This window comes from Protopterus annectens, chromosome 7.part0 (genome assembly GCF_019279795.1).
Source record: "Protopterus annectens isolate FY-2018-M chromosome 7.part0, PAN1.0, whole genome shotgun sequence".
In the NCBI taxonomy this organism is placed as follows: domain Eukaryota; kingdom Metazoa; phylum Chordata; order Ceratodontiformes; family Protopteridae; genus Protopterus; species Protopterus annectens.
The window spans coordinates 1,137,600,547-1,137,628,046 of record NC_056739.1 but is presented as its reverse complement, the minus strand read 5'-3'; the positions used below and the strand labels follow the sequence as shown (position 1 = coordinate 1,137,628,046).

At 36.4% G+C, this 27,500-nt stretch overlaps 1 protein-coding gene across 1 annotated transcript in view; it reads right to left on the bottom strand.

The window, feature by feature from the left end:
• RASGRF1 (Ras protein specific guanine nucleotide releasing factor 1) overlaps positions 1 to 27,500 on the bottom strand; it is an 892,789-nt gene that overhangs the window by 714,514 nt on the left and 150,775 nt on the right. Inside the window, exon 5 of the mRNA XM_044076380.1 lies at positions 14,861 to 15,114. Coding sequence (XP_043932315.1) covers positions 14,861 to 15,114 — 254 coding nt within the window. The remainder of the gene's footprint in view (positions 1 to 14,860; positions 15,115 to 27,500) is intronic.

Genomic DNA, 27,500 nt, shown 5'->3' with positions numbered 1-27,500 from the left:
ATGACTTTAAGGGAGATCTGCCCTTTTGTCAGGTTTGTAAGAGGGCGCTTTGTTGGTATAAAATTTTAATAGTATCCAGCTAATCCCAAGAGTACCTTCATTTGCCTTTTAGTGCATGGAATAGGCCAGTTTCTCACGGATTCTGTTTATTTCTTTCTGGGGTCTAACAATCCCATATGTATTACCCTAAATATTTTATCTTGTTCATGTCTCACTTACTGTTGGAGGCATTAGCAGTTAACCTGGTTTGTCTGATGGAGTCTAGTACAGTCTGTACCTTGACTAGCAGGAGTTTCCATACTTTGACTGTATTATAGCATTGTCTAGGTAAGCAACAGCATATTTGACATGAAGCATTAATACTCTGTCCATTAATCTCTGAAAGATTGCAGGAGGACTGTGTAACCCAGAAGAAATTACAGTATGCCTGTTAGTTCAGGTTGTAACACCATTATGAATAGCAATGGTTATGTGTATTCATTTAACAGTTTTCATGTTTTTAATTATGCTGGTTTAGCTTTGGAAGAGTCTCATTTCAAGTTATGTCAAAAGGGCTTTCCTTTGTCCCTGCTAGAAAAGGGAAATTGATTGAGACTTTACTTGACACCAAGCTATTCATTAGGAATTTAAATTTGAAAGAACTTTACAAAGACCATGATATTTCACCTCCCTTTCATATCCTGGATACTAGGACTGTGGTTTCCAGGAAGAGTACATTTATCCCACCCCTGCACCCAGTGTTGTCCAATTTTGATGTTTTACTTGAGAATGAGTTGAAACATTTCTTCAAATCTAAAAGATGGTCATGTGACAACTTAAGTTAGGAAGAAAGGGATGTTTTATATATGTTAAGTCACAAAAAGGAGCTAAGGATCATGAAGCCAGACAAAGGGGTGGTGGAGTGGTGTTAACAATGCTTTGGAGCTATGTGGGGAAAATGTTAGATATATTAACCGAAGAAGGTAGATATTGTCAGGTCTCTAGGAATGAGACTGAAATAGCTTATAAAAAGATACATATTAGTTTGGAAGATAACCTCTTGCAAGGTATGATTGATACAAAATTGTACAATTTCATATGAGTAAAAAGACCAGTTATCCTAGGAATCTTCAGAATCCCCAAGGTCCAAGAACTTGGAGAACCCCCCACTGAGGCCAATTGTAGCATCAGCTGGCTCAAAAACACAATGCTTGCCCATGTTTATTGACTCTAAGCTAAAGCCATTTTATGGACTAGACCAACACATCTTAATAGATTCTCGGGATGTCCTGACTAAGTTAGGGCAGGTTCCTTTTGATGCCAACTTTATTTTCATGACCATAGAAGATGAAGATCTTTTCTCCATTATACCCCATCAAACAGATTTAACCTGGTTTGAAGAAGTTTTGACTAAGCTGGATTTTTTGAATGCCAATGACTTTAGGCTGATTTTGGAAAACATGGAACTTATTTTGGACAACAATTTAATCTATTTTCTGGGTGAATATTATAAACAACTGGATGGGGTAGCAATGGGCACAACATGCTCCCCAATTTTTGCTAATGTGGTTCTCCTTTATTGGGAGACACATTTTGTGTTTACTAGTGTTTTTTTTCAAAAATATTAGTTCCTATTATCATTATTTGGACAACATTTTTGTGTTGCGGGATGGTACACCTGAGTCAACAACAATTTTTATGCAATTTTTACACACCACTACCAGTTTCCTGTCCTTTACCAGTTCAGTTGACACTGAGTCCATTGCATACCTAGATGTACTTATTTCTAAAGATACAGAAAAAAGTGAATATGCATCTGAAATACACAGAAAAGAATATTTTTCAAATTTGCATTTACATTTCAAAAGTAACCACCCCCTCCCCCAAAAAAGAATATTGTGAAGGGTCAAATGGTGAGGGCAGCCCGGATGATTTCTAATGAAGTAGGGAATTAGAATTTATTGAGAGCTTATTTTTGGCTCGAGATTATCCCAAACTTCTTATTGATAACATCAAGAAGGAAATTATGAATGGTTTGGGATTTAAATATTACCACTTGATTAGGGGTAAACCTATTGCCAACAACAATATTACAGCTGATATACAGAAGATCTTGGAAATAGGGGTAACACAAGATGTTTACCCTTTAGGCAAAGGAACCTCTGGAACCAAGGATATATATTATGTTTTAGGGTATGATCAACATTTTTTGCAAATCAAAGAAATTATTCCAATGTTCTGGAATATGTTTGCCATGATGCCCAACGCTCGCTCAGTTTTTCAATATTACTTTAAGGTTCATTATAGGAGAGGTGTCAACCTTAAGAACTTGTTTGAGAATGCATCACGAGTTAATAATTTCACACTGCACAAAAATAAGGGTACTTTCAGATGTGGCAGTTGTGCACAGTGTTGGATGGTGGTTAATAACAGTGAGTTATTTTTACCAAGCTTGGATATGTGTATTCCTACTGATGGACACCACAACTGTGCCTCTAAAAGAATAGTATACATGGCATATTGTACCATCTGTTATGCGTTCTATACAGGCAAGACTGAGAGATGTTTTAGACAGAGACTATATGAGCACTTATATGATCTAAACAGGGGCAAAGACACCAATGTCCTGTGCAGACATTGTTTAGTTTGTTCCTCAGCCAAATTTAAATTCTGGGTGATACAGCAAGTTCAGATTCCAGAAAGGGTGGTGATTGGGAAACCAGGTTGGAATATCAAGAGATGATATGGCAAATGTTTTTGATGCCTGTGTAATCCCTGGTATAAATGACCACCATTCTATAATTCCTGCCTTGAAAACGAAAGCAAACATTTTATAACATTTTTGTTGTCATGTTTAGGAGATTCTATACACTTTTGTAAATAATATTTGTGTACATATATTTTTGTAAATATTTGTAAATATTTTTACCAAATTGTGTTGTGTTGTGCATATGTGTATGTATATATGTTAAACAAGAGTAAACACGTTTCTGTGATGTTTCTTTAAATTTTCAAATGTTGTGTAATTAACATACAGCCACTCACATTCAGGTTTTGATTATTTTAGCAGTTTGCTTGTGACAATACACCATTCTGATGAAGTTTCCGTGGGTGAAACGAAAGCGGTTATTTGGGGTGGATATTTTGTATTAAACTTTATAGCATATTGGTTTGGCTTGGCTTTGTCTTTGCCTACAGGTCTATGGACCTTTACTGACTTTATTTTCTGCACTGCTGTGGAGTTTTGGCATTTGTATTATTTACAGCATTTTCTGTGGTTACTAGGAATAACAGTGTATTGGAATAAGGCATCTGGGGGTCGAAAAGGCTGGGAAATCGTGGGAGGAGCTGGATAACTTGAGTTTTGCAGATACCTAGCAAAGGGTTAGTTACATTTCTTTTCATAGAGCTACTGCAATACACTTTGGCATATGTATCTGTGAATAATAGCTTTAGCTTGAATGCTAACATTTTTTTACTTTTTTTATATCTAACTTCATAATTTGGAGAAAAAAAAAAACAAAAATTGTAAATCATTTAACTTGACAGATGACTTTCACAGAAAGTCTGGTATACTGCCTGGAAGTTGATTCAGAGGGATAAGGCTGTGATCTGTAGTCCCTCGGGTACACAGTTTGATTCCCTCAGCCACCATTTGCCTACTGTGTGACCTTGAGCAAGCCACTGAACCAGACAGTGCTCGGGAGCAACTGAGAATATGGACTAGTCTCTTCAGTGGTCTTCTGAACTGCAATCCTAGTCATTTCCTATGAATTCATGAAGTTATGAAAATGTTTTTTTTTAAGAATTCTGGCAAATGTTCTTAAAACTTTTACATTGGTCAGCAATACTGTACAGTTATGGAATAAATAAGCACATTCTTAATATCTCAGTAGGGGACAAAAATGTAAAAGCTGAGTAACTCTATGAAGTATGCTTTCCCTCTACTATTATCTGCATTATTCTCATTGGTTAAAACATATTCAAAGTTAAGAACATACACCAACAGCTGGCATGTTTACATTTTGTGAGAGACTTAAGTATACAAGTTTAGAAACTTTTTATCTGAGTTGCATAGCATAACCACTACTGTAAAACAATATTTGCTTCAGGGATAGTTCCAAGAGTGTAATGTAATTAGACTCGAGGCAAATGTTCCAAAATCTGTCTTGTCAGTGTCATTGGCAAACTGTTACAAGGGCCATGACAGTTAATAAAATTCAGTTCTTTACAATTTTTAGGAGCTTTATCAGACCCTCTATAAAACATTCAAGGGTTTGTCTTGTTTCATCTGAAGTTTCATTTAAATACCATGCAATGGGCTTTATTTCTAGAAGTACAATAAGCACTTTTACCCCATATAAGTTGTCTTCCTCAGCTTGCTGATTGGTATGATTGTGAGTTGTGGGGCTGTTGTTGTTGGTAGCAATAGGCCATGTGTAAAGTAAGTTTGTGTGTGTGGGTGTGAGGAAATAGGATGGCCACTTGCCGAGTTTACCATGAACATTTTAGGTTGAATGTTATCACTATAAATTGTCTTCTTGGATTGGACCTACTGTTGTACAGTAATTTAGGCATATAGCATTTTGTTGTTGAGCAGTGCCAGTTTGTGTACTCACTAATTTATGATTTATGAGTTTAGCTCTAGTGAACCTGAATGTTCTAAAATGCATAGCAATCTAAAAAGAATTGTTCATTCATTCACCCAATTTTACTATTATATATTTGTCCAGGACTACTTCAAACATATTAATACAATTATGCGGTGGTGGTGCTGCGGTAGCGTTGTCATCTCACAGTTAGACGTTGCCCGTTCAATTCTCAGTTAGAGCGTCTTCTGTGTGGCGACATGCGTGAATGGGCATTCCTTCACTGAAGGTTGTGCATTAGGCCTGGCAAGCCAGTACGTAAAAATCTACTGCCAATCATTAGCGGACTGGAGTTCCACTGTGGCGACCCCTAACTGGGAAAAGCCGAAAGACAAACAAATATGCAAAGCTATTACTCCTGGGCATGCAACGCTAATTGCATTTAACTTCATTATAAACCTGGATAGCATCTGTAGTGATTGTTTATGTAAAGGAATAGCAGCAGAGTAAACTGAGTAATAATAGCTTGGATTGTTAATCTGACTAGGTTCATACTGGTGGGGCTTAATATATATTTTTTTAATCACATATATTGTCAACTCTATGTAGGTTAGAGGTATGATGGAATATTGGCTAATACAAAAGCTCATATTAAATACTGAAGGCCTTTTCCTCTAGGACAAAATGCAGGGAGCAGATATTTCAATCGAGTTAATTTAGAAAACTTGCAACAGAAGTAGCAGTGTGAAGTCTGATGCCAGTAGGTGGGAGATAATATTGTGTTTCAATTGGAAAGAATATATATATATATAATTCAAATGTAAAAGCAAGCATGATAAAATGTACTGAAGGAACACACTTTGTAAAATAGCAGTAGAAGTCCTTTGAAATTCTGGCAGAGTGGCAATTTATAAGTCATATACTTGCCTGAAATATGATATCAAGTTCAGAGTTTTGGGCAAAATAGACTGAAGTCATATTATACAAGGTAGTAATTAACCATTCCACAAATTATATACATGCAGCGTTAATAAGTTTAGTTTAATTTCTTATTATAGAAAAAAAACTGCATCTTATACTATCAGTATTTTCAAAGTATTGCCATCTGGTAGATAGAAATATTCAGTTTCATCAAAGCATTTGCCAGCTTTTTATAAGTGACATAACATCAGACTAATTGAAACTGAAATCAAAGTTCCACTTATGTGGTCTATCTAGTAATTTGTACAAATTTGTATGTTAATGATATCCTTTCTTTTTTTCAATGAACAGTAACATGACACAAGGGTCAAAAGTTAAGTCTTCTTTTTTATGAATGCTGGTAGAAATCGTTGCTTAAACCATATTCACATATATTTAATGGTTATGGGTGCAGCGGTTAGTATTGTCACCTCACAGCAAGAGGTTCTCCCATTCGATTCTCGACTGGAGCGCCTTCTTTGTGGAGTCTGCATGTCCTCCCTGTGGTCGAGTGACGTTAAAGACATGCAGGTAGGAACGAACTTGAATGGGTATGCCTTCTTTGAAGGTTGGGCATCAGGCTGGCATCTCGGCCCTGTAAAAATCCACTGCCAATCATTAGCGGACCGGAGTTCCGCTGTGGCGACCCCTAACCGGGAAATGCCAAAAGACTTTTATCAACTCCATTGATATTATATTAATTAAGTGCTCATGGATAATGCCTCAGTGGCTATAAACAGTAACTGAGTAGGATTATTCACTGTATATTTAATGCGTGTAAAACATAACTAAAACTTCAAAACAGATATTTAGTTATTGATTTACTCATTATGATTGTTTGCTTACAGTGAAAAGGACATCATATCTAAAGACTCTTTTTTGAGATGTGTATTCAGTGATGATAATAAAACAAGTTATTCTTATCTTTGCTTAAGGTACACATAGCAAAGAAGACAGAGATCCACACTAGGGAGAGCTGAAAATATGTAAATGTGGGCCAAGGCTTAATATAAATTTATAGGCCACACAGCAATTAATGCAAAGAGAAGCTAACTCAGGTAATGGTAGTCTTACCCTTATAAAATAATAGGAAATGAGATGACATACAATACGGATTAGGCAATATTAAAAATTGATCAATTAAAAAATGACAGTAATGCTGAAGACCCCGCAGTATCTAAAAATCTCATGTACCAAATCCACATACCAGTATGAACCCAAGAATGAGTGCTAACATGGGACCTGCAGGGGGGATGGACCTAACAACAAGTGCTATCATGGGTCCTGCAGGGATGCAAGTCCAGCAATCTGATACTGTGGTCTTCAGCATTTTGGTCTTATGATATTTTGGTCTCAGGAAATTGATTTTCAAGATTGTATGATTCATAATTGTGGTAATAAACACCTCTCTCCTCTCTCTCTCTCTCTCTCTATATATATATATATATATATATATATGGAAAAGGGAAAAACATTCAATATTCAAGTATTGATCTGTAATATTTATTAAATTTACATTTCATTAAGAATTAATCACAGGGAACATAATAATGTTTTATCATGATCTCACATACATAAACTCTTTTTTCTTATACAGCATATGTATTGAAATATATTTTAACAAACTATGCAGATCTGCCCATTTAATTCTCTGAGGTAGTATTTTCATTATGAATAGTAAAGCACTGACTGGGTGCAGAAGAGGTGGTCAAGGTTAGTTCAGTTGAGCACTAAAGAAACTGGAGCATAACTTTTATGCATTTAAGTTTAGAGGAATTCAGATTAGAATATTGCACACTGTTTTCTTCATGTTACAGTAGATGTTCAAGTTATAGCATGGGTAAGAAATAACATGTTATTGTTCATGAAATAACTATCTCTTTGGAACATGTTCATATCAGGGATAGTACTTTTTATAAGCCATGTAGTATTTCAAATATATTTCTGTGATTAGGTTCATAGGTTCATAGATTAGTACTAAGCTAACTGCCCTTGCGAGCCATTTTAAGCTTAGCCAATTATCCCTTGTGAGACTCAAACCCTGCACCTTGTGTTTGTAAGGCAAACATCTTAACCATTAAGCCACCCTCTATAAGTCATTAGCTCAACATTTGAAGGTATTTCATTAACTATTCACTGACTAAATAACAGCAGAGAAGGTTTACCCAAATATTTGACATTAAAGCCACATTTGCTGAACAGTATTTAAACATTCTGGTGAATAATATTCAAGGAAGCAATCTCAAGAGAAGTAGTTATGGTTTGGGTGGAAAAGACACTATCAAAATGCATTAAAACTATAATTCAGATTACTTTAGAGCTCATCATTCTTCTGTTTTGCATGCTATTCCTGTTTCTTTGGAACTCATAGAGAATTGATAAACTTTATTTCTACATTTTGTGAATTTACTTTTGAGTAACTTCATGCCCATTGTTTTATGGCTAAGTACAAAAAAAATAAAAAGAGACAATCGCCAATAGGACACTGATATACTGAACTGCAAACTGAGTTCAAGAAACTTTTACATAAAGAGATTAATAATTTCTTCACCATTAACAATACTGGTGAGATTGTTACACTTATGGTTTTAAAATTCATTAAAATGATTTATACAAGGTTAAACAACACCTTGGTATAGAAACAAATTAAAATAATGAAACAGTGAATTAATTATGATTCAAGAACATTTAAATACAGCTAAGCTAAAAGTTCAAAAGGGGAATTATATGTTTATTGACAACATAAAAGATTTAAAATAAAACTAGAGTCTTTACAGCATTGTAGCTGTAACATTAGAAAAAGTATAACCACTCTCCTACTCCATTGCCCCTAGAGAACTATACAGGGTGACACATAGAAGTAAGATTATTTTCTAAACTAACCAGATAAGAAATAAACAGACCCTAGGAACTAACTGAAAAGCAATAGATGTTAAGATATATTACTAGCTTTAAAGAAATATCATGACATGATAAATACAGATCATACTTCACAAATGGGTGGCCTAATGGTTAAGGTGTTTGCCTTATAAACACAAGGTACATGGTTTGAATCTCACAAGGGATAACTGGCTAGGCTTAAAATGGCTTGCAAGGGCAGTTAGCCTAATACTAATCTATGAACAAATGAATGACAGTGTTATGTAAGCTTTTATTAAAATAACATAAAATAAAGATGAAAATATGAATGCTTAACAAAAAACAGTATCCATAATAGAGATAGAATGAATAAATAAAATAAGGAAAATCACCAGGACCATGTAGAGTAATACACAAAAACTAACTAATTTATTAAAGGAGTTTACAACAATGTTCAAAAAGTGATGACGAAGTATTTATGTCAATATTAACTGAAAGTTTAAAATTGACAGTTTCTTTACTCATAGATGGGGGCCAAGAAGGTTTCTTAACTAGTGAATAAATATAAGGCAATACTAAAGGAATAATGACACTAACTGACTTGGTATATAAAAACATAAATGGACTAATACTCATGAATTTAGACATAGAAAAGGCATTTGACACCTCAAACAAGTAGTGATTATTGAAAATGGTAGAACAGTATTGTTTTACTAATGGACACACACACACACACACACACACACACACACACACACACACACACACACACACACATATATATATATATATAATTATTTATTAAGTAAATTATATATCTTAGAAACCTGTGCAAAATTAGAAGTTTATTACTGGCAGTTAATATAAGAAAAGAAGCATAACAAGATTGTCTTCTCTCTCCCAACTATTTGCCTATCTGCATTGGAATCATTGTCAAATTAAATAATATTAAACGCTAACACAGAAGGATTTGAAATAAATGCTAATTGTCAATTGGAAATACTGCTGTTTGCTGATGATATATTGCTAACCTTAACTAACAGATATTATATAACCATATACAAATTCATTTTGAAGAAATCTGAAAGAATCAAGACTCTAGTTTAATGAGAATAAATACTATTCTGATTAATCAAAGACTGAATCCGCTATTTGAAAAACATACAGCTATAAAAAGAATTGCAAACAAGGAAACTAGACTAGTTGGAAATATAATGCATAGTAATTATGACTATATTAATAAAAGTTAAATGAAATTATCAATGGTTGTTATAAAATATTCTTCACCATTTAAAAACATATTAATTCTAATTAAGTTAAAGTATTCACAATAATAATATACATACAATGCACTGCTTCTTTACAAAAAGAAAACAATCAGAGACAACTATTAAACAAGTAAATTTTCTGCGGCTGCCAGGCAGACCGTGAAGAGCATTAAAACATACAAGACAATGGAATAGAGGTAGAGTATGGCTGCTTGATCCTGAGGCATGCACATTTGCTTCAGCACTAAAGGTAAAAGTTCATTCAATAGCTACTATAAATATATATATATATATATATATATATATATATATATATATATGGAGAGAGAGTTAAAGTTAAAAATCAATACACTAACTTAATCTTCTTCTTTCGGCTGCTCCCGTTAGGGGTCGCCACAACGGATCATCTGTTTCCATTTCTTCCTGTCTTCTGCATCTTGCTCTGTCACACCAACCACCTGCATGTCCTCTCTCACCACATCCATAAACCTTATCTTAGGCCTTCCTCTTTTCCTGTTACCTGGCAGCTTCATCCTTAACATCTTTTTCCCAATATACTCTGCATTCCTCCTCAGCACATGTCCAATCCAATGTAATCTTGCCTCTCTGGCTTTGTCTCCAAACCTTCCAACCTGGGCTGACCCTCTAGTATACTTATTCCTAATCCTGTCACACCCAGTGCAAATCTTAACATCTTTAACTCTGCCACGTCCAGCTCTGACTCCTGCTTTTTTGTCAGTGCCACTGTCTCCAACCCATATAACATAGCTGGTCTCACTACCCTGTTGTAGACCTTTTATTTCACTCTTAATGGTACTTGTCTGTCACAAACCACTCCTGACACTCTTCTCCACCCATTCCACCCTGCCTGTACTCTCTTCTTCACCTCTCTTCCACACTCACCATTACTCTGAACTGTTGATCCCAAATATTTAAACTCATCCACCTTCGCCACCTCTACTCCCTGCATCCTCACCATTCCTCTATCCTCCCTCTCATTCACACACATATATTCTGTCTTAGTCCTGCTGACCTTCATTCCTCTTCTCTCTAGAGCATATCTCCATCTCTACAGGGTCTCCTCCACCTGTTCCCTACTCTCACTACAGATCACAATGTCATCTGCAAACATCATAGTCCATGGGGACTCCTGTCTGATCTTGTCTGTCAACCTGTCCATCACCATTGCAAATAAAAAAGGGCTCAGAGTTGATTCTTGATGTAATCCCACCTCCACCTTAAATTCATCCGTCACTACCACTGCAGACCTCACCGCTGTCACACTACCCTCATACATATCCTGTAAATACCACAACTCCTCTCTAGGCACCCTGTCATATGCTTTCTCTAAGTCCACAAAGGCACAATGCAACTCCTTCTGACCTTCTCTGTACTTCTCCATCAACACTCTCAGAGCAAACATCGCATCTGTAGTGCTCTTTCCCGGCATGGAACCATAATGCTGATCACCAATCATCACGTCCCTTCTTAACCTAGCTTCCACTACTCTTTCCCATAACTTCATGTTGTGACTGATCAGTTTAATCCCTCTGTAGTTACTACAGCTCTGCACATCACCCTTATTTTTAAAAATTGGTACCAAAACACTTTTTCTACATTCCTTAGGCATCCTCTCACTTTCCAAGATTTCATTAAACAATCTAGTTAAAAACTCCACTGCCATTTCACCTAAGCACCTCCATGCTTCCACAGGTATAAGCTAACTTAATACAACATGAAATAATTTTGAGACTAAGATTTTAAGATTTCAGTTTGTAGTTATAATGATTCTAATTATATTAATTGGTTATTAAAAACTAATATTTTATATAGTATTTGCCATTTTTTAAAACTGTTCTACAGTATTATGTAAAAAAGGGTCAAAATATGACAAAACTATCAAATAAAAGGAAGCCCCAGGGGTTCAGAGAGAACTCCACCAAGGACTATAACAGCTGCAGCCAAGGGGGAATGTTCCCATGATTTGAAAAATTGTCGTTCAGAGACATGTTAGCTGCAATGAGGAAAGACATCACTATTGGCTAATTTGCATATCTCTAACTCACCTTTAATTACGTCAAGTGGAAAATAACACTTTGCTGCAGCAGTCAACACAAGCGATCCATGCAGAGCATTGGCAGAGGCATCCCTCCTAATTCACTTTCCCGCACACATTCACACACGCACTGACATTCCTCTTTCCTGTCCCTTTGTGTATAGGATGCTCCTGATTTATCTTCTTAGTTTTGTCCCTGCTTTCATAAGTCAAGGATCCTCATAGTCATTCAGTAATTCAGAAAGTAGAGTTTCATTCTTCTTAATGTTCCTAAAGTGCATTATGATGCTGGAGCTGTTGCTCTATTAACTTTTTAAGTGAGTCCACATAAAAGTTTATAAATTCTCCCTGTTGTCATCTAATATTCCTCCTGGCTTGGTCCCAAAGCACCCCCCCGACACGCCACCATCCCTCTCAACTGCCCCTAAATTTTTACCAAACACTCCTGCTGTTGCCTCTTCTTCTTGCTCCATCGCTTATAACTCATAGACCGTTGCAGTCATTGCATAATGTCAGATATTACACTTTCTTACTTCTTATTATGTAGAAATGACCCTGCTACACTAATCTGTCAGCTAGTGGAGAGCATTAAGGCACCAGCTCCTTGTGTCAAAGGTTCAGGGTTTGAAACTTATCCTTATTTTTTGCTATATTTATTATTTTCAAAGACTTTAAGCTAATATCTAGGAGTATTCCTTGAGTCAAGTAATGGTTCAGAGTGCTAACACTGTACTGCTGAGTGCTTAGAGTACAGACTTTGAATCTTTTTAAGTGCATGCTGAAAAATATTTTTCCGTTGTTTTTTTAAGTGTCTTTAAGGCACAATACAAAGAGTTATCCCTGATGTCTAACATTCCCCCAACACACCTTTCTTGCTACAAAATGTTTTTTTTTTTCCCTGTATTTTTAAGTGCCTTTAATGGTACAATACAAAGAGCATCCCTGGTGTGTAGTGTTCTTCATCTCTAATTTTGCTGTATCTGCTTGTTGGTCTAGGGGAGTGTGGAGGTATGACAGCCTCCCCCAACACATTTCTGTATTCATACACACACACACACACACACACACACACACACACACACACACACACATGTACACACCCACACACACACACACGCGCACTACCATGGGTACACCTTGTGGTCACCTTTCTGACTATGGAGAAGAGACTTCTACTCTTGGTTTAATTGTACAGATGCAAAGCTATTCTCAGTAGAACAAATAATGCATACATTTTTTTATATGAAGCAAGAGACTAGATCAGAATTTAAAGGTGATTTAATTTGTTTTGACAGGAATACAAGATGTGACCCTGTATGAAACAAAGACATCCCAGAAACAATTAAATATTTATCAGTGACTGTGACTAAAAAAAAATAATTCAGATCAGTATAATAAGACATTTATACATTTGTGGTAAATGATAAAGAACAAATTAATTTGTGTGTCATATTGGACTTACCTAAACCATATTATTCCAACAACTCAAGAAGAAAAAGACTTGATCTTAAAATTCAGAAATGAAAAGCTATGTTTTTTTAGTTCAGACAATACCTACTTGCATATCTTGTTGGATGAATGCTGCAGAGGCAGTGTGTCCATTTGTGTCACTGCCAACCTGATTTTAGGGTGAGTCTTGAGCTTCCAGCTAAATGGGGGATAGGATAAAGCAGCCAGTGACCAGATCTCCTATCTCAAGGAGAAGGTTTGGGAAGCATGTTACCTTTGTAAACTATGGTGCAGACCAGGAGCCTCAAATGTCATCTACTCAGATTACAATGGATCATGATGACATCTCTGAAGTCATTGTGATAGCCATCTCATGAGCTAGGGCCTTTGACTGTCCACCATAAGAATGATGGCTTTTGGCTCCATTGCAGGCAACTCCTTGATGGATCTCCCTTCCCCTCCACTGGACTATAGTTGGGTTACCATGGAGGTTGGATTCCCATGGAGCATGGGGCCTACCTGATAAAGGCTTAGTCTGGGAATGCCTGGATAGAGCAATCAGAGGATCAATGGTTTGGCAGGTATGAAAGCCAAGAGAACAGCATGGGTGGGCACTGTACAGTGTGGGGAGAGGAGAAGGAATAAAAAATGTATTTTTTGTGTTGGACTTTCTTTACAGCACATAAAACTGGAAAATTAGCAAATAAAATAAATATTTTATGTTGGAGGTTCAGTAAGGTAGTTAACATTGGGTTGAACTTTTTGTGAATGTTGGTTTAAGTTTCAAGATTTCAAGATTTCACTCACGTTTTATAGACAGACTGTTTTAAAATAATTAAAAATGTAATGCTCTTTAATACTCCAAGAGCCTTACTTGTAGAAAAGGACTAAATAGCTCTTATTTGTTGTCTATTAATCACTAGAAAAGCAATAATAAAAAGTGAAAAGAAGTCCTTGCCATGCTCATTTTAATTATTTATCAGTAAAAAGCTGTACGAGATCAGTGTTCTATAACTGAGAAATAAACTCCTCCCTAAAATATTGCACTTTGGTCCATACTAGAAGCTGCTTTCCAGATGTAGAATGATAATATTACATAACTTGACATACTTAAGTGTTCAACATTGCTTATGAACAATACAGTCGGTTATGATCAGGTGCCTAGTCACAGCTGGTGTATTATGTGTTTAATGTGTGTAGCTTGACAGGTGAATCTTGACATCCAAGATATTTCTCTAAAGCTGAGCTTCTTGCTCTATCAACTTTCATGTTATTTATGGAAATACTGCAAAACATAATTAACAGATAAAAATGGCCCTCTGATACTATGTACAGCACGCACTCTAAGAAGTACTATATTTATTATCATCCTTAACATACAGAAAGAAACATTATTTATTTGGCATTTATATATCAGGAACAAAGACCATTTTTGAAGAAGTGTTCTAGATTTAGTCATTTGTTTTTAATTCATAAACTTTGTTCTTGAATCCTGAGTCAGGTGTCGCTATGATCACTTATTAAAACTTTATGTAATGCCTAAAGAGGTTAAATAGCTATTTAAAAGACATCAGCATACCAAGAGTTTATGTGCCAAAAAAAAAAAAAAAAAAAAAAAAAAAAAAAACCTCTGTAAAAGGGATGTTTGACAGTCTTATGCTAAGACATTGCATTTTTATGTTTTGTTTAGGCATATTTACCTATTTAAGAATATGCTGCTAACATCATCATGTGTAATTGGTGGTTTCTTGGAACTGGCGGCCATTCTAAGTGGTCGTAGGAAGTTATTTACAAGGATGTGCAGTTGCTGTACATACTCTGCTTCAGCCTCCAACATGCTAAATACAACTTGGTTCCTTTTTCTCATGCTGTCTGCATGAGGGGACCTGATATAGTCCTGAATGATTGTCTTCCATTTTCTTCTGCACAGCCAGCCCCTCAAGAAACTCTGTACCTGTAGGCAACAACAATAACAACATATGTTTAATTAACATATAACAGACTGCTGAAAAATCGGTGTTCTTACTATAAGTCAAGATTAAATATCAGGAATTTAGAAAAAAAATAAATTACTTATGTTTCAAATATAGTTCTCTATTTTTATTATGTTTAGAGTTTCATATTTCTTACCTGTTTCATATCTATGAACAATTACAAAGCCAAAGAAATATAAAATTTGAGTAAACAAAACAAGCAGAATCCATCAGGATAATATCTATGTGCAGTTTAGGAAATCTTTATGTTTATAGTCATCAGCAACATTACAGATGAACATTAGATTTCAGACTAAAATAAATATGCATATTTTCTGAGTTTCAGAATGGCTTACCATACTGTAGAAAACTATACCTGGTAGGTTTTCACAGTGCATTGAGTCCTAGTAAATCACTGAGAACGCTCCCACTACAGTGATGGGTAGCAACTAGTGACAGCATGGACAGTGATCTCCCTGGTGAAGCTGCGTGCAAATGCAGAAGTGTCGTGGCATGGCTGATGTTAATTAGCTATGTGGTGTAGGGGCATGGCTGATGTTAATCAGCTATGTGGTGTAGGGCCATGGCTGATGTTAATCAGCTATGTGGTGTAGGGGCATGGCTGGTGTTAATCAGCTATGTGGTGTAGGGGCATGGCTGGTGTTATTTAGCTATGTGGTGTAGGGGCATGGCTGATGTTAATTAGCTATGTGGTGTAGGGGCATGGCTGATGTTAATTAGCTGTGTGGTATAGGGGCATGGCTGATGTTAATTACCTATGTGGTATCAGACATGGCTGATGTTAATTAGCTATGTGGTGTAGGGGCATGGATGATATTAATTAGCTATGTGATCTCCTCCAAAATTTTTTCCAGCACCAGAATATCATGGTAGAGTAATGTGAGAGATTTGCTATACCACATTTTTTGGGTATGATGAGGAAAAAACTGTATGCTGTCTTTTGACATAGTATACCCATTCACTACTATGGATAGATCAAGGCTCGTAATGTGCCTGTGGGTAGGAAACACAGTCATCCATATATGTGCATGTGTGCAAAGTGTGTATAAGTGTGTGAATATCTGTAGGGATATGAATGCTGCTGCCTAGATGTGCACGTGTGTGCGTGTGTGTGTGTGTGTGTGTGTGTGTTTGCATGTGCTCATGGGTGTTTCTGTGTGTACGTATGTTGGAAGGTATCCGTGCAGCCATGACACATGGGATGGTAGTGGGAGGAATAGAGTGGTGAAGTCTTGACATTTGACTGTTCAAGTCAAAGACATGTAATGATCCACTAATGAGATGTTAATTGGTGTGGCCTCACATTGTCTCTTTGTCCTAGGATTGTGACACTTCATGTGAAAGGTACTAATCTCTAGCCAAAACCAAACAAAACATTTAATGGGCAATTCTGTAGCAGTAACAAATATAATTTCATTGGAAGCTAACAGAGAATCTCCTTCTGAGTGTTAGGAGTACAAATATTAAGAGCACCTCTGAGCAAATCCCTCACAGAGAAATCATGACTGCATCTCTGACAGTGACTGATAATAATTCCACTACAGATGGACCGAGCCAGGAGTTCACCAAATATCAAACAACACTTATCATTTGCATCCTTGTCCAAATACCCATTTATTAGCTGCTATACCCTCAACATACATTTCTGTCAAACCTGTCAACAATTCTGGCCATTTACATTGCACTTAGGAACTGTAAGAACTTTATGTTATTTCCCATATGTCTCCTCTGACATCACTTGCTTACTAAAGCTATCATCAACTCATCAGTTATCAGGTAGCTCAGAAACAGCCATAATGTACCTTCCCATAAATAAAGAGGAAACACTTGTAGAAAAAAAAGCAATGGTTGCTATTATTACAGTTACTGTTGCATTTTGCTTGTAAACTGATTGAAGTCTTGCAACACCTTTTCTACTGAAAAATACTGTCATCTTTTATTCTTTGGGTATGGTCCATGAGCTGTGGAAAACAGCAAACATTATTCTCATCTCAAAACATAAATTGAATTCACCTGCCCAATCAGACACCTACTTATAACCAATTACTCTCCTCGTACCTTTGGCCAGGATTGTGGAAACAGCAGCAACCATGAGGTTAAGGGGTTATTTTGAAGCTTATTGTCAGCAGCATGGCTGCACAGATGGTCATAGTACTAAGACTACTCTCATAACCCTAAAAAATGATTTGTATTTTGTTATGGAAGCTGGAAGGTATACATAATCTGCCTCACTGTTTTCTCCAACATATTTGATTCCTTGGGCCGTACTCCCCCATTAAAGAATTGTAAATCTTTAGGGTTAGTCCATCTAACCTGCAGTGGTTATAGATTATCAACATCACAATACTTACTGAATTATTGCTGAACCATGGCAATATTAGCTTTATTTAATAAAATGTAGAGCTTCCCAAGGCTCATTTCTCAAACATTTGTTTTTCTTAGTTCACATTAGCTCCTGTACCAACTTACTTAGTATTCACAGCAGGCTTTTTGATGAGAGATCAGAGATGGCATAGTCATATGGTCATCTGGAAATTTTCCATCCCTGTTTGCTAACTATCTTAATAATAGTTTGGCATTACTCCCCATTGTGCCTACAACAGCTAAGTGTGAAAACATAATCTTGGAATGACTGAAACATTACATTCTGGCATGCGGAAATGAATATACATGCAAGAGAAAATTGACCATTTGTAGCTCCAATGTCAACTCATCAGAAAGCTTTCAGACTTACATTGTACAGGAATATTTGGTTGGACCTTTCTCTAACTGATACATCATGCTTTAATAAGATGGGGGAAAGTCAATGCTGTCTTGTAAATATGTTATATTGTGAGCAAACTGCTGACAAGGCAGGCTGAATGTTGGGTAGTGTAGAATGTCTTATTCCTTGTACTTGAGCAGACCATTCCAATTATTAGGACTACCTCCACACACAAACAACAAATATAATATTAATTTCAGAACAAAATCTGTAGATTTATAACCTGGGCATACTGAACAAAAGCAAAAAGCTGAAGCCATAAATGTCATGACTAACTCTTTAAAATAAAAGCAAAAAAAAAAAAAAAAACATCCTGAAAGCAACCTCACAGCATGATGACAAACAAATCTTAGTGGCTACCTATTTCCTGCAGAGTTATTCTCTATCTTTGTACACTGCTCCAGCCTGACAGTGCCTTCCCCATCAGAAGCCTAACACACTGAAACTTCCTCTACTGCAGAATCAGATGGCATTATGCTCTATCTGCCTCTGTCTCTCAGTTCAAGCTTCTTCAACAAAAAGCAAAATTCTGTTACCCACATGCTGCTAGCTAAGGAATGTAAAGCTTTTCAGTCTTGTCTGTAGTTCCATGCTTGCTACTTGTATCTAATTTAACAGTGTAATACATGGTATGCATACAGACAGACAGACACACCAACATTATAAGGATGTAATTATAGAAAAATAAGAATATAGAAGATGATATAACATATTATAGACATGCATATATACACACACACACACACACACACACACACACAAAATGTACAAGCAGCACATACACAGAAGCATTTATTAAGAGATGAGCGCTTTCATCCCTAATCACTAGGACTTCATCAGACAAAATTGCCTATTTGTAAAACTTCGCAAAACTTCTACAAATATACTTAAACATTGCATAGTAAAAAAAACAACCAATCGCAGTAGGTTTACATAAAATCATATCTTTTGTTTAGGAGTTCTGGGTTAATGGAAACTAATTTATTTAAACCTGGAAAAATATGGGCCTTTCACTACAACTCTAATGTATCTCCTGCCATTGCAATTGATTTTCTAAGTGTCCCCCTCCCCCATCACCCTGCACATAACTTTCTACATAAGAAGCAGAAATGTAAAGGGATTGTGATGTATGCTTGGTTGTATATTATGTGTCTTATTTATTTATTAACCTGGTAAGTAGGCTGGTCTTGATAACTAATTAGAAAGAAAATGTTATAACATCATAAACAAGTTCCATGCAGCTTTTGACAAAGTGAAAAGAGCCAGTAAAACAACTACAGAAGTAAAAACAGTTGGGAAGCATTATTTTGCAGTATGACATACTGATAACATAAGGTGTAATCTCTGCATCCTGAGTGATAAAACAGTCAGCAATGAAGATTCACTACATTGAACATAAAAAAAATCAAACTAATATGTTGCTTTCTTCCTTAATATTTCAAAATGATTTTCAAATTAGGATCATTACTAAACTGTTTAATAAAACTTCAGCTCTACACAGAGATAGTAGAATACTTAATAACAATGTAACAATGAACTGGTTCCTGTCAGAAATGAAAACCTCTAACTGTACAATCCCATGTGTATTGACATTAAATAGCAATTGCTAAGGAAATACAATGAATCACTATAATGCTATTAAAGCATTTTTGAAGGGGTCTTTGCCTCCCTCTCAGCCTTTAATATTGGGAGAGCTGTGGTCCTGCATTCCTCTCGTACGTAGTCCGAGTCTGTGATTGCTGCACCTTGCATTAAAGGGAATATTCTTTCTGAGAGTCTGAAGCTTCAGACACAGTCCATATATTCTCCATATTTGCACTTTCATTCTATTCACTGCAGGCATCACAGCCATCAATGTAATGTCAAAGATGTTAATATATTCCTTGTGGTTGGATACTGTATGGTGGAATATGGCAATAGATAGGCCCTGCACTTCTAGCAGACATACAATCTATATAATGACCTAGACTTTTATAAGCAGCAAATGGTTACAGTTTTCTGCCCGCACTATAAATTTATTTCCAGGCTCAAAGTTAGTCTAGAAATAAATGTAAGAAAATCCATTTAGAAACAGTAGAATCAATCAATCAATCAATCAATCAATCAGTATTTTAGTATTCAAGTGGTTAAACCTAAGTACTTTCCAAATCTGGTTCTTGACAAGAAAATTAGTAAACGATAATTATTAAAATGACAGAATTATTTAGACATATTCAGTGCACTAAACCTTTCAGTTAATCAAAAAAAAATATATGCAGACACTATTTGTTTGTCATAACACCCAGTGTGGTAGGGCACCATACAAATGAATAATAACAAAAGAACAAGTCTATGTACAGATTTGAGATAGTAAAGTAGCAGGTAACACAAAAGACCAGCCAATGACTGCAAGTAATAAAGTCAGATGATACAATTACAAATATTGCCAGGTTCATGCATCACACAAGAAATAAAAAACATCCTGATTTATTAAGTCAGAACCAGGCCTGTGGCACCAGTAAAATGGATGGTAGCTGTGCTTTAACAGTTTGTTTCATTCCCTGCTGCCAGTATTAATAATGTAGATTCCAAAGCTGAGCATACGGTATATACAAGATATAAAATTAATCTTTTTCTTTTACTCACTACTACTGCTATTAAACAATGTAGATTTCACAATTAAATGTTGTTTTCAGAGGAAACCAATTCAAGCTGAAGGAAAGGGCACACAATGCTCTGAGAGCTGACCAACAGTCTAACATCTGGGGTAAAAGTGACAATTAATCCATAATTTGTCCACCTTGGAAGAAGTGCTTCATCTGATTTAAGAAGGAAAAATCCATCATTTGGAAAAAATCCATCAGCAAAGTTAAGATAGACAAAGCTTAACAACAAGTCCCGAAATCCACAAATGACCAAATCATAGTTAACATCGTTCTTCTTAAAAGATACAACATGGTGAAGTGAATCCCATCCCTGTAAAGGACAAGTTGGAATTCTGTAGTAAAACAGGGCTACAGTGAAAGCAACAAACAAGGCTGCAAGAATAGTAAACTAGTTACTCAAAAACAAGACAGAAACAATTTAAATTATACTTCAAGGATAAATTCAAATGAATTATGAAGTAAAGATCAGAAATAAATTTTAACTGAATTTGAACATCATAGAGCAGAAATATAGCGGAAATCATTCCATGTTTGTCTACCGGCAGTCATCTGTTTCCATCTTGAATGGTAATAATGTACAAGAAGACATTCTGTGAAGACTGTTTTACACAAAGTGTGCAACCTACTCCATAGTCATATGTGGTTTGCTGGTGATCAAAGGAAATCATGTTTCAGAAAGCTGGAATGTTGAGAAATGTATATCATATTTTACTTTAATGCTAGAGAAGAGAATTGGACCAATACGCACTAAAATAGATGATTGAAAATAATCTTTGTATTTGGAGAAGGTGACAGTACAACAAAGTCTATCATTTTAATGATGTATTATTCATAAAATACATCAAGACAAAAGCTATAGCAGCTACTTTTATTAGTCAGCTAATCATGGAACAAATAAGACCTACTGCTAACTGTGGTTAACTACGTTGCATTATAATAGTAATCGTTCCTAATTTTCAAATTACCAAATATCCTAGAAGTGTACTGAATTTATTGTGAAATAGCTAATGAATACATCTGTCATTTCCTTTACATCAAGCCTAATGGGCTAGATTCCAAAATAATTGCTCTCATTGTAAGTCTGATCTGATACTGAAAGACTTGCTCTTAGTGTAAGTGACTTACTGCAGGGGGCAGAATCCAAAGCACCTGCTCTCAGCAAGTTCTCAGTATACGTGGTAACTTACACTGAAAGCATGTCTTTTGGAACTGGGTCCAATGAGTCCTTACTTTCATGCCTCTTTTAAATGTTGAAATGCATATATGGTGGACTAAATAAATGGATCTCATGCAGCATTATAGTGAGAGCTGAAATTAAATATTCAACAGAAACAAATAGCATTGCGATTCTTCTACTTTACCATTAGAAATTGTTATACAGATGTAGAAACAACATTGTTATTATTCTATTTTACACTTGGGAATTCATACAAAAATGTAAATCTTGTTAGGGTAACAAGTTTCAGTGAGGATAGTGAAAAGGCTGGGGCATTCATTCAGAAACCAATACAGCAGGGAAAGCAGTACAGAACCAGAGCATCTATTTCCATGACTATCAACAGTTTTCTTGCTGTGACTTCTTTTTTACATACTACAACATACAAAAATGATTTTCCAAGTCAGAATTTCTTTGAGTCGTCTACAGAGCTGAAACAGTTTTAATTTAGAATATACTTTTCTGGGATAGATTAAGTTCAAATAACCCCTCCCTTTTCAGTTCTAGAGTTATAAATTGAATACTTATATCCTTTGAATACTGACTGTACTTTTTTAAAATATTAATTGTATTGGTCATTAGTAATTTTTGGACAACTGTCCATTGTTTTATATATATATATATATATATATATATATATATATATATGTGTGTGTGTGTGTGTGTGTGTGTGTGTGTGTGTGTATGTATATGCACACACACACACACACACACACACATATATATATTTTATATATATATATATATATATATATATATATATATATATATATATACACATATACAAACACACACACACACACACACATACACACACACACACACACATATATATATATATATATATATATATATATATATATATATATATTTTAATTTATTTTATTTATTTTACATTTGTTAACCGAAAAAGTCAGACTGGAACGAGGTCCATTTACAGAAGAGGCCCGGGGAGAAAAGCTCCACAACAACACAATTGCAGCAAAAAACAATTTTGTACAGAGGTATATATACAATCAAAGATATATATCATACAATAGTTTGTTCAAAGCAAGCTTAGCTTATACATAATAGACCCTGGATGTCAGTATTGGTAGAACAAAACACACATTGAGTGATGCAATCAAAAACTGATGCCATTAAGGAGACATCTCACAAGATAAAATAATATGTAAAATAGTAGGCCCTGTAAGGGAGTATTTGAGTACTGTATATTAGAGATGGTAAGTAGTGAAGAGAGGAGGGTAGCAAGATTTGGAGGAGAGCAGGAAAGCATTTATGTGATGCAAGGACAGAGCCATGACTGCAAGAGGTGTGACTTAAGTGACTTTTTGAAAAGTGAGATAATGGTGCTGAGGAGATATTTTGGGAGAGGTTATTCCATTCCCTAGCAATGGTGTGAGAGAAAAGAGCTTTCCCTGCAGTATTGTTGGCTTTGGATATACAGAGCAGGGTTTTGTTGGATGAGCACAGAGGACGAATTGCTGAATATTGGTTAAGTAGATGGTTTAGGGCTGGGGTTTTGTGGGGGTTCCTTATTATGTTGAAGGTGAGCACTAGTTGGTGGTAACTAATTAGCTGAGGGAGTTCTAACCACTGTAGTTCTTTTAGGGCAAGACAGTGATAACTTCTAAAAGTGGAGTTATTGGCGAATTTTGCAATTTCATTGTAACATGATTTTAATTTGTCCAGGTCTGTTTTCCTGATATGAATTAGGACTGGTGATGCATACATTAGGGTAGACAAGAGGTGGGTTTGGGCTAGGGAGATTCATGCTTGGTCTGATAGGAACTGTTTGTGTTTGTATAAGGTTCCTAATTTTTTATGTACCTTTTTAATGGTTTGCGAAATATGTACATCGAAGTGAAGATCATTATCTTTTCAACACCGAGGAGCTTAGTATGGGGGGTGAGGGAGATTGTGGTGCCATTTTTGGAGGTGATAGTGAAGGAAGGAGGTGTGGTTTTGGATTTATTGGGGGTAAAAAGGAGTAATTTGGTCTTGTTGGGGTTTAAAATAAGTTGGATATCAGTAATCCATTGTTCCATGGAGCAGAAGGATTCTTGGGTAAGCTTTTGGAGAGTGGTTATGGATGGGGTTGAGCAGATTAGTGTGGAGTCATCTGCATACTGTATAAGTGATGCATGCAGGATGGAGGTATGTAGTTTGTTAGTGAAAATGGTGAATAGTAGAGGACCCAGCATTGATCCTTGAGGAACACCTATAATAGTTAGTAGTAGAGGTGATAGTATACCTTGCCATTTGACTGACTGTTTTCTATCAGAGAAATAGTTTTTGAACCAGGAAGTAGTGGAGGGGGCGAAGGACATCGTGGATAAAGCGTCTATGAGTAGGTTATGGGAGACCATGTCAAATGTTTTAGATAGATCTAAGAATATGGCTGATATGAAGTTGTTGTTTCTTAGTTGGTTAACCTGGTTGGTAAAGGACAGAAGAGCAGTAGTTGCACTGAGGTTTGGGCGGAAGCCATGCTGTGTGAAGGAGAGGAGATTATGTGAGGTTAAGAAGTGCATTACCTGGGTGTGAAAACTTTTCTCCAGGAGCTTGGAAACATTTCTCCAGGAGCTTGGAAAGAGGGGATAGGATAGCAATGGGCCGGTAGTTTGACAGTTCATAGGAGTTGCCACCTTTGTGAAAGGGAATAATATATGACACTTTCCATAGTTGGGGGATGTAAGCTTCTTGTATGGAGTGGTTTATAAGAATTGAGACAGGGTAGGCTAGCGACTCTGCAGCTAATTTTAGGGAATTAGTGGGTAGACCATCTGCTGCGAGAGTGGTGGGTTTTAGTTTAGAGAGTAGTTTTCTAACTGTGGAGGTTGGTACAGGTGAGAATGTAAAGGTGGGTATGTTATATTGAGCTATAGTTGGGGTGAATTTAGAGTTATTGTTGGATAGCTGGATAGATAATGAGAGAACAGATTCTGTGAAGTGATGGTTAAATTGAGAAGCTATGCTGTCATTATCAGTATTGGTGTTGGGAGCTGGGGTGGTAGGTTTGCCGGGTTTTAGAAGGGAATTGATAGCCTGCCAGAACTTTTGGGGTTTTTTGGAATGTTTGTTTTGAATGTCTAGGAAGTACTTTTGTTTATCCATTTTTGTTTGTTTTTTGGCCTGATTCTGAAGTTGTTGATATTTTTGTCTTTCTTGGCTAGTGTTATTCTTTTTCCAGTTCTTCCAGGCATTGTCTCTGGCTTTTAGTAAGGCTTTTGTTGTCCTATTTAGCCAAGGGGCATAGTTAACTTTAGTTCTAAGTTTCCTGATGGGAGCTAGTATATTTAGAACAGTCATAAAAGTACATTGAAGAACTCAACTACCTGGTCTAATGGTAGAGTTTTAGTGGGTGCCAATCAATTTGCTATAACATGCTGTTAAGAATTTGTGGATTTACCTTGTGCATCTCTAGTTTCCTTATACAGTATGGGTTTCGGTATGTTTACTTGTTTACGAAGGAGGAAAGTGGGGCATTGGTCACTCAGTTCATCAGGTAGGCAGCCCAGATGATAATTTTCTTTGGGGAGATTAACTAAAGTCCAATCAAGAATGGAGGTTCTTTTGGATTTTTTTGTCAACTCTGGTGGGTTCTTGGATGAATTGTGAGAATCCAAATAAGTTAATATGGTTTGAGGGATTGTTGGAGTTGCAGGCTAGCCAGTCTAGGTTTAGGTCGTCTAGCAGGATGGTTTCTTTGGGTAGGCTGATTGTAGCCCATTGTAGTATCTCTTCTATTATAGGTGAGTTATTTCCTGGAGGAATATAACTACAGAGGATGTTGATAGCAGGATGGTTTCTTGGGGCAGGTTGATTGTGGCCCATTGTAGTATCTCTTCTATTATAGGTGAGTTATTTCCTGGAGGAATATAACTACAGAGGATGTTGATAGCAGGATGGTTTCTTGGGGTAGGTTGATTGTGGCCCATTGTAGTATCTCTTCTATTATAGGTGAGTTATTTCCTGGAGGAATATAACTACAGAGGATGTTGATAGCAGGATGGTTTCTTGGGGTAGGTTGATTGTGGCCCATTGTAGTATCTCTTCTATTATAGGTGAGTTATTTCCTGGAGGAATATAACTACAGAGGATGTTGATAGCAGGATGGTTTCTTGGGGTAGGTTGATTGTGGCCCATTGTAGTATCTCTTCTATTATAGGTGAGTTATTTCCTGGAGGAATATAACTACAGAGGATGTTGATAGCAGGATGGTTTCTTGGGGTAGGTTGATTGTGGCCCATTGTAATATCTCTTCTATTATAGGTGAGTTATTTCCTGGAGGAATATAACTACAGAGGATGTTGATATCAGGATGGTTTCTTGGGGTAGGTTGATTGCGGCCCATTGTAGTATCTCTTCTATTATAGGTGAGTTATTTCCTGGAGGAATATAACTACAGAGGATGTTGATAGCAGGATGGTTTCTTGGGGTAGGTTGATTGCGCCCATTGTAGTATCTCTTCTATTATAGGTGAGTTATTTCCTGGAGGAATATAACTACAGAGGATGTTGATATCAGGATGGTTTCTTGGGGCAGGTTGATAGGCCCATTGTAGTATCTCTTCTATTATAGGTGAGTTATTTCCTGGATGAATATAACTACAGAGGATGTTGATAGCAGGATGGTTTCTTGGGGTAGGTTGATTGCGGCCCATTGTAGTATCTCTTCTATTATAGGTGAGTTATTTCCTGGAGGAATATAACTACAGAGGATGTTGATAGCAGGATGGTTTCTTGGGGTAGGTCGACGTGGCCCATTGTAGTATCTCTTCTATTATAGGTGAGTTATTTCCTGGAGGAATATAACTACAGAGGATGTTGATAGCAGGATGGTTTCTTGGGGTAGGTTGATTGTGGCCCATTGTAGTATCCCTTCTATTATAGGTGAGTTATTTCCTGGAGGAATATAACTACAGAGGATGTTGATAGCAGGATGGTTTCTTGGGGTAGGTTGATTGTGGCCCATTGTAGTATCTTCTATTATGGGTGAGTAATTTCCTGGAGGAATATAACTACCTCTTGGGAAAGGTTGATTGTGGCCCATTGTAGTATCTCTTCTATTATAGGTGAGTTATTTCCTGGAGGTATGTAACTACATAGGATGTTGATAGCAGGATGGTTATTGTAGTATCCCTTCTATTATAGGTGAGTAATTTCCTGGAGGAATATAAGGATGGTTTCTTGGGGTAGGTTGATTGGTATCCCTTCTATTATAGGTGAATTATTTCCTGGAGGAATGTAACTACAGAGGATGTTGATAGCAGGATGGTTTCTTGGGGTAGGTTGAGTGTGGCCCATTGTAGTATCCCTTCTATTATAGGTGAGTTATTTCCTGGAGGAATATAACTACAGAGGATGTTGATTCTCTTTTTGTTTTTGAGGGACATAACGGAGCCTAATGTCTCAGCATTCTGAAATTGGAGAAGTGGGGTTTTCAGAGGCTGGAGGTTAAGTGTATTTTTAAATAAGATTGCAGGTCCGCCCCCCCCCTTTTTGGTATGTCTGTCTGGCCTTAGGATGTTATAACCTGGGGGGGGGTTCTTCATTTTGTGTGGTAGGTTTTAGCCAGGTCTCAGTAATGGTTAGTATATCTGGGGAGGTGGGCTATGAATGTGTGTAAGTCATGTAGTTTGTTGGGTATACTTCTTGAGTTTAGGCTAATAATAAGTAGATCTGATTTCTATTTGTGTGAGGGAATTGGGTTGCTTGG